This window comes from Urocitellus parryii, chromosome 2 (genome assembly GCF_045843805.1).
Source record: "Urocitellus parryii isolate mUroPar1 chromosome 2, mUroPar1.hap1, whole genome shotgun sequence".
In the NCBI taxonomy this organism is placed as follows: Eukaryota; Metazoa; Chordata; class Mammalia; order Rodentia; family Sciuridae; genus Urocitellus; species Urocitellus parryii.
The window spans coordinates 12,394,330-12,406,368 of record NC_135532.1 but is presented as its reverse complement, the minus strand read 5'-3'; the positions used below and the strand labels follow the sequence as shown (position 1 = coordinate 12,406,368).

Genomic DNA, 12,039 nt, shown 5'->3' with positions numbered 1-12,039 from the left:
ACTCCAGTGTGTCAAAATCAACAATACAGATAGTCTCTGACTTGCAATGATTTGCTTACAGAGGTTCAACATTATAATGGTGCAGAAGTGATTCACATTCGGGAAAAAACGATACTTTGAATCTGGCTCTTTTCCTGGTTAGTGGCATGTCATGTAATTGTCCCTCATGAGCAGCAGTGGGAGTCACGGCGTCCGGTCACTCCCACGATGCAGGGGAGAACCACCAGCACTCCAGAGCGTCCCGGGGACTGTGTATGTCCATGCATTTGCTACTCACTGTATTTTATATTTAAAAGTTTACCCTGAAAGGATCAATCTAGAAGAACTGGTGTTACAGTAATGTCTCCATTTTCCTTCACTCTCCAACTCAGAACCCTGGGTTTACTTTGCATGTGTACTTTTTTTATACAATGGCAGAAAAGTGATTTACTTGAGTCCCTCAGCTGCAGGAGGGGAACTGGGGCACAGTGCCCACGGGCAGGGAGGCCCCCAAGCCTGTGCTATGGCTGGAGGGCCTAAGGAAGTGAGCTGCACAAGAGGAGGGGACGAGCTAGGGGCACAGGTGGCCACTCTCCTGTAGCAGCGGTCCTCCACACAAGGCTCCGCCTGAAATCTCAGTGTGTGTCTGCCCCTGTCCCTGTCAGGTCTCCTTAGAACTGCTGCCACCAGCAAACTGGCCACCTCAGGCCACACAGATCCAGGGCTCTGCCCACATGGCCTCTGCCGATGCATCTCACAATCCAGTAACTGGAAAGCGGACGATGGTCTCCGCGTCGGGCTGTCAGAGGGTGTCTGCGCGATTTCCCTCACAGGACTGAGGACTTGCTTTTGTGTGGCGCTGGATGATCAGCACACAGACACAGCAAGCCTGCAAGAGGCCAGCCCTGCTCCCCAGTGCCAGTGTGCACCAACTGAAGCTAACTGGGGGAAACCCTTCTGCCCTATCCACACCCAGCCCAGGCACCATTCATCCTGGCCTCCCCAGGAGGGTGGCCAGGACAGCACCAGCAAGACAAAATGTGGGCCATCCTCCCAGGAAGAAGCCAAGGGCTGCCCAGCTCCTCAGTGCTCCTCTTTGGATCCTCCTACACCCATGCAGGCACCAGGGTGTGGTCCTGTGGTCCTGAGCTCCTCAAGCCCTTTGTCTCCACCCACCTTCTTTCTTCTACTCCTGGCTGGGTTCAAAGCTGCCCCATACCCAGGACTTCTGCAGGGTCCTTTGGCAGGTCCTCCAAATACCCAACACCCTACTAACAAACCTGGAAAGCTGGACCAGCATCAAGAAATGCTGAAGACACTGGCAAATCCATCAAAACCATGAAAATATCCAAAGTTATTAAAACCAACTAATCTGACTTCTGTGAATCTAATCTAGATAAATATCAGACCTGGAAGATGTATATGCCACCCAAACATTCAAGAGCAGCATTATTTACATTCGACCTTAGAAGAATGATTAAGTTGCTATGGCCCATTAACTTACTGAAGTATCACATGATATTCCAACAACACAGCATTTACAGAGAACCTTAACAAACATGACTGCATCTATCTATTACTACATTCAAGAAACGGCATCTGATTTAGAATGTGTTAAAATAAAATAAAGTCATGCGGGAAAGGGCACTCACCTTCCAAAGCAGAAAAAATGAGGCATAACAAGGAATCCATTTCTCTGCCATTTGGGAAATATAAGAAATCAGATACTAAAACACCACTGGTAGAGCAAACAGTGGTTTTTAATACAAGCCCAAGTCAAAAGCTACAAGGGTCGATGCTCTGAAACATAGATATTAGTTGTGAACCAATCACTTCCTACATAGACCCTTCTAGGTAGCATGTTCCTGAATGACCACTCAGAATCACCTGTCCCTGAGGGTTGACGACTTTCTCCACATAACAGAGAGTGGGGAATGACACAGAACAACATCCAGGTCCTCACAACATCACACAATGTGCAATAAACAAGCTGGCTACAAATCTGAAGATACTTAACAATTTAAGTGATATTTTAAAATTATGCATAAAAATTAATTCTCAAAGGAACCCTAATCACCTCTCCATAATCAAGAAGAAAACCATGTGTAACTCCAAGTCACAGTTATAACTAGGCAAAAGAAAATGGATTTAACACAGCTACTTACATACTCAGATGCAACATTCAGGAACATGTTTATACTTGGGATCTAGAGGTGTGAAAATATTTATGAGCACTCAACAGCAACGTGTGCTTGACCTAAAGGTCTCAACAGTATGCACACCAGAATGAAACCCAATGCCACCTGTCTCCTAGCCCGCAGGCTTCCCCACCTGCAGGGCTCCTTGCTCCCACCCAGGACTGTGGGTGATTCCTGGCCCTGGGAGAGGGACCAGGGTGTAAGGCTCATTGAGGGAGTGTCGGTAGGGAAGAGGCAGGCTGCCTGCCTGTCGCCCCCCCCAGTCCCCCCTGGACAACCGACTGTCTGCACTCAGCTTGAATAACATTATTTCTTCCATCATCGCATCACCTGTTTCCATTTTTCACCACAATGAGATTGCAAACGGTTATTTCAGAGATGCCTGGATGGTGGAATAACTTGGCCTGGGTGGCAGATCTACAGATATTTTTCCTTTCTTTCCATTTCATTTTTCAGAATTTTCCAGGTCATCACAAAAGAACACACACGTGCTGCTTTTGAGACCAAAACCGGGAAAAGCTATTTACAGGGGACTGCTGACCCCAGTCTCAGTGTCTCCAGGACGCTGTTGCAGTCCCCGCAGGCCAGGGTCTCTGCCCAGCCCCTCCACCCTCTTCAAGGTATCCACAGCCCAAGCACAAGGAGTCTCCTTCCCAGAGTGTCATCCCTTGCCTCGGAGGGAAGGGGTGCCCGTGTGAGGCCATCCTCCGCTCCCCGACTTCTCTCCTGGGCTGCTGCTTACCTGGAGGAGCAGGGCACCCCCAGTACCCAGCCCTGGACAACCACAGTGCAGCAGCTGACTGACCCCACAGAGGATGCAGAGAAGGGCTGTGAACAGGGAGGGGAAGCATCCTCACCAAGTTCAACTACTTACTAACAGACCATCCCAACAATCTTAAAAAGAAAAAAACATTAAATTTCCTTTGCCTTAGACCAAGGCCCCTTTGTGGGAAATAGTTCTCTCGTTCAGCACTGTCTCCAAGATATGAGGACAGTTGGAAACCAGCAAAGCTTACATAATCCCTTTTTAAAATCTTAGTAATAATGAAGGCTATTAAGGCCAATGAGCAGTCAGGACTGTGCAAAGATTAGGAACTGAGACTGGCGGGAGGCTGAAGCAGGACGATCTCAAGTTCAAAGCCAGCCTCAGCAACAGTGAGTGCTAAGCAACTCAGTGAGACCCTGTCTCTAAATAAAATACAAAATAGGGCTGAGGATGTGGCTCAGAGGACGAGTGCCCCCGAGTTCAATCCCTGGTAACAACAACAACAAAAAAAAGACTGGCATAAGAGAAGCTGTGTGTGTAGACACTTTTGAGAGCAACCCAACAGCCCAAATGACAAGGGTCACAGACCCTGCAGGAGGTTATGGTGTAAATGAGATTCTAGATGTCTTCAGGAAGCCGAGGTGCACATCCTTCCCGTTCAGCAAGGGGAAGATGCCGTGGGGCGGTTCGTGCCTTCCTCTGCAGCCCGCCGGGCCTCTGACATCAGCATGTGCACCTAAGAGGAAGCTGCGGGCTGCATGTGCTTGCAACCACCAGAACAGAAGCCTGGAATTTCTACGAGAAAGACTCTCTGCGCCTGTGATGCTGATCCAGCCCAGAGATGCTTCCAGGTACCCACAAGGATGCATGGAAGGGGCACTGAAAGGGGGAGGGAGTAAGCATCAGGAGGCCTCAGCTGCAGCCTCGTACCTCAGGGGCCCTGCTACCTGGCAGGTCCACCAGGCCCCAGGCCCAGCAGGACAGCCACAGAGCCACAGGCAAGCTTGCAGCAGCCTGTACAGGACAAGAGCTGTTGGCACAGAGGCACCCGAGGCTGGGGAAGGGTCCCCCAACGCCCATCCCTGATATCTGAACACTAAGACACTGACATCTACCTAATCTGCACTTGGACACCTGAGCCCACACGCCTGGCTGGGCAGGGTGGCACACGCCTGTAATCTTAGTGACTTGGGAGGTCGCTGAGGCAGAAGGATCACAAGTTCGAGGCCAGTCTGGGCAATTTAGGGAGACTATGTCTCAAAATAAAAAGGGCTGGAGAAGTGGCTAGGTGGTGGAGCACTTGCCTGGCACGTGTGGAGCCCTGAGTTTAATCCCCAGCACCACAAAAATGAAAGGGAAGGAGGCAAAGGGCGGGAAGAGCAGGAGAGACCAGGAGAAGATTACCTGGCCGGTAAGAGGGGCTGGGAGAGGCGGTGGCACTTTGTGCTGATGAGGAGGCTGCAGTAAGGGCCCTAACTGAGAGCCAAATACGTAGGAAGAATCCGTAGCACCACTGCAAGATGCTCTCTCCCTATCCTGCCTGGGATGTCTGGGGCCTGTCTCCACTCCTTTCTCTACAGGCCCTGGGAAGACTGGACAGAGCTCTGAGCAGGCCCTGTCCCTCAGCCACTCCGCATGGCTTCAGCCCCGACCAGTGCAGAGTCCCTTCCTCTCTGCACACAAGCCCACCCTCCACTGCTCGCTACCTCACCCCATGGTCCTCCGTTACTGCACACCCTCCTCGTGTCCCCACCAAACCATACGCGAAGCTAAAAACCACAGTGACCGTGGCTGGATGAACAGACAAAGGTGCTCAAGGGTGCCCAGGAGACAGGAGAAAACTGGTTCAGCGGAGGTTACGGTGGGGAATGCTGCAAGGCTGCAGGCCCGAGGGGAGAGACCTGGCACCCCACAAGGACAAATCCTTGGCTCTCACCTTCGAGTCGTAAGCTGACTGCTTAATGACCTCAGGCGCCATCCAGAAGGGGGTGCCCACGAAGGTGTTCCGCTTTATCTGGGTATCTGTCAGCTGGCCCGCCACTCCGAAGTCGGCCAGCTTCACCTCTCCATGCTCCGACAGCAGAACATTGGCGGCTGCAAGAGAAAACCAAGGCAGGCGTCTGACACGCCAGGCTCCACTCACGGTCACCTGGTGGCATGCGATCTCTCCCCAGCCAGCTGGCGCAGGGGACTGTGCATCTCTCCAGACCCCCGGGCCAGTCCCGTCCAGGCAGGCCGAAGGCTCAGAGCAGCCTCCCCAGAGCAGAGAAGTGCAGCTGAGCCCACCACCTCAGGCGTTTCCAAGCACCAAGAAGGAGACGGCCCTTACCTTTGATGTCTCTGTGGATTTTCTTCTCTGAGTGAAGATAATCAAGTCCTTTCAGAATTTCTCTTAATATGGTGGCAATCTGAGTTTCATCTAAAGGGCCAGGTTCTAACTAAGAAAAAAGGATTATCACAGTTGCTTAATCGGAGATAAGAGAGAAGGCCCATGTTAGATGGACAAGGATAATTAAAACTGAAAAATATATTCACTTAAAGCAGATATTTTGCCTACACAATTAAAATCTATTAAAGGATCCTTTAAAAGAGCATAAAACTAGAAAAAATGACTTTACTGAATGAAGTAGGGGCCGATGAGAAAGGCCGGGTCACCAAGCTGGCCTGTGACTTAGGGCTGTTCCTCTGGCCCACAGTGGTGGGGGGTCACGGGCAGGGTCCCACAGCCTGGGAACAAAAGCCCAGGAACTTACATGGCGCCAGGATCTGCTCTAATGAACTTGGTTATTTTTCCTAAAAGGCTCATCCTTGCAACCAAAAGCAACCGGCAGAAAAAGGAGGCCTGGAGCGCACCCTTCCTGAGCCCACCCCTGCACCAGAACACCTTAGATACGAGCTGGGAGGCCCAGCTCTGGGGATAGAGCTCAAAGAGCTCAATTCTTCAAGATCTGGCATAAATGCATGTTATCAAATAAAAAATCACTACTGCCTCTGCAAACTTTTATTCCTACTCAAAAAGTGTTCACTCCTTAATATCCATTCCTGTAGAAAGACATAAAGAAGCAACGTCACGTGTACATGTCCCACTTATAAGGAAGTCAGGTCAAAGAGCTCAGGTCAGGTAGCGTGTCCACCATCACTTGCAAAGCAGGGACTCAGTTACAGCTCCCAGTTACTTAAATGCCACCACCCAAACAACCGGACGCTCCCTAATGGCCTAACAGGAGTGGTTGGAGGGGCAGAGGTCTAGAGAGCTGGACCCAATTCCCCCCACAAGCCCCCCGTCGAGCTTTCCAACTTGACCCAAGCTGGCGCACCTCACCACCCGGCAAACAGCCCCTGGTGATCACCAAGTTTCATTACTACAAACGTGCTTTCCACCAAAGGGAATGAAAGCCACAATGCTCCTGGTGAGTCCCAGGCCTTCAGTGGATGTCCTATGTGACCCCACGAAGGGTTTGTGGGCCAGTGTGGGTGCAACCGAGACCACCCCCAGTCACTGCACTGCAGCCCCTCCAGCCTGGCACGGCCTTCTGGTTATCTCCTGGGCTCCGGGGCCGACGCTGCGTCCCCAGGTCGGGGGTTCTCAGGGCTGCCCCCCCCCACACACACACACACATACACACACACAGGCCCTGCAGTCTGGCCTGTCTGGCAGCCGGGCACGGCCAGGTCAATCTGCTCCTGGCTTTCTGCCATTCAGAACACAGGTGAAGAGGAGGGCTGGTGGCGTCCAGTTAGTCTTCATTTTATTTCTGCTCAGAAGGTAGAACTGCTTGTGTCCACTAGCCTGCCAGGAACTGCCACCAACTCAGACTGTCGGCACGACACGCACTTTGCTCCACAGAACCTGATTTTCTCCAAAGTTATTTGACCAAAAATTGCATTTTCAAGAAATTAACAAAGACCTTGAGGTAGAACCACGCCTCATGGCCAGTCTTTCCTCCCTACTACTTAGTGTTCGCAGAATTTATGAATTTTTTTTTTTCCAGATGAGGAAAATGTAAAAAGTCTCTCATCAGCTAAGGGAAGAAAGGAGAAGAGAGATGCTGTATTTTGCTCCTTTCTCAACAGCAGGACACGGAGGGGACCCAAGCAGGACACCAGGGTCCGGGTCTACTTCCTCCTCCAGTAAGACTTCGCCCATGCCCTCCTCCCGTCAGTCTCTGGCCAGAAGGGGCAGAACGGCCCAGTGCCGGTACCACGGGAGGTCAGCCAAGAGCCAAGGACATGAGAGGGAGAGGGAGCAGCTGGCCACGAGCCCGCCCAGGCCCGCCTCCCCTCTTCACCCTGATTCCACCCTTCACGGGGCAGAGGGAGAGGGCACCAAATGCCTTCTATTAATTCAGGGGTGAAATCCTTCTTGGCCTCCACATGGTCGATTTTAGGTGTCAACGTGGCTGGGCTGAGGGATGCAGAGACAGGTGAAGCATGACCCTGCAGTGTCTGTGGGGCACTTCCAGAGGATCAGCAGGCCCTGGAATGGGCCTAAGGGCAGTCCACCCTCATCCAGTCCTGGGTGGGGATGATCCAACGGGCTGAGGCCCCAAGAAACAAAAAGGCAGAGGGCAGGCGAAGTCCCCTTCCTTCTCCTGCCCTTGGACGCCAGAGCTCCAGGTGCTCGGCCTGTGGACTTAGACTGGGCCACACCAACCCCCTGGTCCCCAGCAAGCAGGCGGCCTGTGGTGGACTGCTCAGCTCAGCAGCCGCACGGCATGCCCCTGGCAAGCCCCTCACATCCACCTCCCGCTGCCTCGGACCCGGAGAACCTTGACTGGCACACTGTCAAATTCTCCCCGAAGTCACTCAGGGCTCTCCACAGCCCAGAGTTCCCGTGAGTGGTCGGACCAGGCTGAGCCGAGGTCTCCACTGCCGTACAGTCTTCACAAGACACATGGGCACTCCATCAGTAAGAGCACTGTGAGCCTTTCAAGGAAGAAGTAACAACCAAGACTGCCAGGGAGGAAACTGGGCTCCGTCCCATCTTTAGGTGACTCCTGACTCCCCTCCCTCCACATGTCCTCCCCTCCCTCCACATGTCCTCCCCTCTTCTTCCTCCTCCTCCTCCGTGAGGACCATCAGCCCGGCACACAGGCACCCAACTCAAAGCACACTCCCAGGCCGTGCAGCAATGTGTGGCTTGTGACTCAGTTCTCAACACAGAACAGATGTGACATGTGCCCCCACCCCCACCCCAAACACTGGCAGCAGGAGAGGACAGAGGCCACAGCGACCCCTGCAGGGAGAGACGCCCATCTGTCCCTTGTGGGAGGCCCTCTTCTGCAGCCACGGTGGCAGCAGCTTGGCCTAAACGTTACTGAACATGCCATCTTCTTCTTCCAAAATCATGTTGTATGTTCATTTTTAAGTTTGTCAAAAATCTCTGCCTGATTAAGTGAGCAATTTATGTAGCAAAATTCCTTTTTAATTAGATTCCCAGGCTGTCCTTTGGATTTCTGGCAATACTGGCTGATCTTTTAATCAGCTGAAACCTCTCCATCCGGGCCTCCTGATCCTCACGCAACCCCCGCCCTCCCTCTGCCTGCTCTGCCTTGAAAACCTCGCACACACCTGGCTGCTCCCCTCGGACCACGTGCCACAAGAGCCACGTGTGCTGCTCTGTCCCCTGCAGGGATTCAGGTGGCTAGCACGGCATAGGCACATGGTAAACACACAACAATATTTCCTGAACAAAAAGATTGTTCGTCCACAGAGCTACAAAAATCCACACCCTGTGCAGCTGGAACGCCTTGAACTGACACAAGACACTCTCCTAAGTCGCAGCACCTGGGGGCAGCTGGGACTTCTAAGGTTGTCACAAAAGTCACTTCAAAGTCATATTTCAAAGAATACAATACTTCTTCAGAGTGATCCTGGGGACTCTTACAAACATTTAATTTCAATTATTACTTATCTCTTAAATAAAAAAAATCAACACACTGAGCACATTCAAAATAAAATATGACAATTTTATATTCTTAGCTCTTAATTACTGAGCTATGCTGTCTTCTTTATTCTTCACACTGCTTCCTGGGTATTTTTTTCTTTTTAAGTCAAAAAAGATACAGAGGGCTGGGAGGGTCGGTGGCAGAACACTTGCCCAGGATGCACAGAGCCCTGGGTTCAATCCCAACAGGCCAAAAAATACAAAGCACCACCAGGAAGAAGAGGACTCTGAGGGACACACCCCTGCATCAGCACTGATAACCTTCTGCCAGCTAAGAAGACACCTGTGCTCTGACAACAGAACTGGGCACCCATCTGCAGAAGGACACCTGGGCACTTTACAGAAGCAGATCTAGGTTGATCTCAACTAGCCTTTCCAGCTGTGTCTGGCCCGTGGGGCCCAGGATGTGCTGGTACCCCAGGATCGGGAGATCACGGTTTGCCGGCTGGTTTGGAGGCCTGCCCTCTGTACCTGGGGCAAAGTTGCATCACTTTCTGGAGGCCCATGAGAGTCTGCAGAATGGAGAGGGAGGATCACTTTTTTACTCCTCAGTCCTGACACTTGTTGTGAGCACCTTGCAGGGGCCATGAGAAGGAGGAGGGATGTCACACCATTCATCTCACACCTGCTCCAAAGACACCCACGCTCCCCACAAGGGAAGACCCCAGTCATTCTCTGACCCAAATCCCAACCCAGAATCTGCCTCCACTAGCAACCTTAATTCCAGGAAGGAATGCTCCCCCAAATTCACTATCAGAATCCAAGGGTGATTCTGGGTGAAAGAGGGTGCAACGTGGCATGGCCTAGGTAACCTGCAAGACCACCACAGCACAGAAAAGGACAGCACAGGGCACACTGTGTGCACCAGATCCCCCTTATGCTGATAGCAGCAAAAACAGGGGGCCATCCTCCTGTCAGGAAGAACTGCCCAACTCCGAGATGACTGACCAGCCTGTCTGAGGGCTGAGGCTCACACTCACCTAAAAGCCTGGCTTGGGGGCCAGGGGCGGGGGGGGGGGTGCATTTGACTTCTAAACTGTGTTAGTTCCTTTTAAAAAGCAATGTTTTTTGCATATCCTACATTTCAAGAGTGACCAGGCTGTGCTTGTCAGGGCTGGGATCTGGGAGCTCTCCTCCAATACCTGCATGGAGCCACGCTGGAGAGAACCAGCAAAGCACCTTCCTCCCGCTTCCCGAGGGCTGTGTGCACTCGCGGGCAAGTCCAGAGGGGAAAGGCCGCTGGGCCTGCATGCTCCGGCCAGCAGCACGTCGGGCATGCTGGCAAGGGACGAAAGTGGGCAGGTGTGCCACTCCTGCCTGGCAGGACCGGACATCTGATGCCATTCCTCAACAATCACACCCCTCCCTGACTTCCAAGATGACAATGTGACGTGCTTACTCGGAGCAAAGTTACCATCCGAATTATGAAGCCGCCATGGTTATCAGCTCCACAAAAGCTAACAAACTTGTTCTGAAATGACTTTAACCAGCTGTTCTCAGGTAAGATAATTCCAGGCAAAGTGCTTCACTGCTTCTATGAATGAATTCATTGGTTCCCCAGGTGGTTTCAAAAGCAAACCTATAGTTTTCAGTAAACTATAAAAAGCAAGCAGCAAAAATAAGTAAGGAATAGCTTGTTTCCTTTTTCATGCAACTTTAAAAAGGGGAAATGAAATGGATACAAAATTATCTCCAAAACCAGGACAGTAAGAAAAGGTCTGGGGCCTGTCGCACCAGCACCATACTTACTAGATCCAGTGCGGAGCCTCCGCCAAGGTATTCCATTATTATCCACAATTTAGTATCCTACACAGAAACAAAAAAGAAAGAAATTTAAAATAAAACCAGAAAAAATATTTTAAATATTTGGAAAGATTGTTTTCATTGTTATTCAGGATCCAGAAAGTTTTATAAACACATAGCAACAAGGAAAGCATGTCTAGGTGAGGCCGGGCACCCATCCCAGCGTGCAGGAAGCCGCCCACACCCTGCAGGGCAGCGGCCATCCCCCGGCCCCTGCCACAGCTCATGTAGGAGTGTGTTCCAGACCAGACCCCAGGTCCCCTTCAGGACTGCACTGTGCCCAGCCCTCAGAATGTACCAGAGGTCCCTCCCCAGTCTCCAGTGAGTGTCACCACAAAGACTCGGAAGAGCCTTTCCAGACCGAGTCCCAGTTTCCCAGCCTTTTTGCTCTTGCAGTCTCCCTGTCCACCTGTAGGTCCAACGTCCACTTCAGACTTAAACAGGGAACTAAAAAGTGCCTGGTGCTCTGAAGCTCAGGAAAGGCCAACTGCAGTCCCCTGCTCCTCGGGAAAGGTGACCTACACTGCCGGCCTTCCCCTGCTAGGAGGCACTGAGGCACGCTCTGCACTTGTGAAAGAAATTCCTTTTTCAACTTAAGCTACATCCTGCCATCTGGATTGTAAGATAGTCCAACCGCCAATGCAGAATACGTGCTCAGGCTTTTAATGCTGACTCAGATCACTGAAGAATGAGCGCAAGTCCATCTTGCTGGGGCAGGGCAGAACCTCGAATGAGGTGCCTGGGTCCCTGAGATGGGGACGGACACGGCACGCACTCAACGGCCATCAGTCCTAGGTGCCTACTTGGAAGGGGCAAGTTCAGCTGAGAGTAGGACTTACCATTCCATGCCCCATGATGTCTCAGTGCTCATTCTAGAAAATGCCCCGTCCCAACATTCCTTTCATTTCCTGAGTACACTTGCTTAAAGATCTCCATTAACTGGCTCATGGCACTGCTTTCTCTAGGCATTTCAGAAATGTCCTATCTGATGGTCAGAAACACACTAGTTCAGGGAAGATGACACAGGAAATCTACGTTTTCTCTAAGAGGCTTTGGAACTTTCAATTTCTGTTCCCACTCCCTTTTGTTTGGCTTCTGCTTGACTCAGCTCCCATCCCTTTTATTATCTGAGCATTAAATTTGCTAACAGCAAGATAAGCTCTGGGCAGGGAGGCCACGTCCTCGGCAGCCTCTCCCCTCTGCAGCTAGTTGTGCAAGGACACACTGGGAAGCAATATTTCAAAGACTTGGGGAAGGTCACAATGCTGCTTCCTGAAACAGTGGCCACACCCTCATCACTTCCACTGGACACTCCCAAGATCCACCCTTCTCAGAGAATGTGCTGC

General features: G+C 51.6%; 1 protein-coding gene across 2 annotated transcripts in view; it reads right to left on the bottom strand.

Moving 5' to 3' along the window:
* Window positions 1-12,039, bottom strand: part of Stk24 (serine/threonine kinase 24) — a 100,167-nt gene that overhangs the window by 12,122 nt on the left and 76,006 nt on the right. For both annotated transcript variants that reach the window (XM_026399789.2, XM_026399781.2), the window contains exons 3-5: window positions 10,640-10,696; window positions 5,273-5,381; window positions 4,880-5,037 (exon numbers count right to left, since the gene is read on the bottom strand). In XM_026399789.2, coding sequence (XP_026255574.1) covers window positions 4,880-5,037; window positions 5,273-5,381; window positions 10,640-10,696 — 324 coding nt within the window. The remainder of the gene's footprint in view (window positions 1-4,879; window positions 5,038-5,272; window positions 5,382-10,639; window positions 10,697-12,039) is intronic.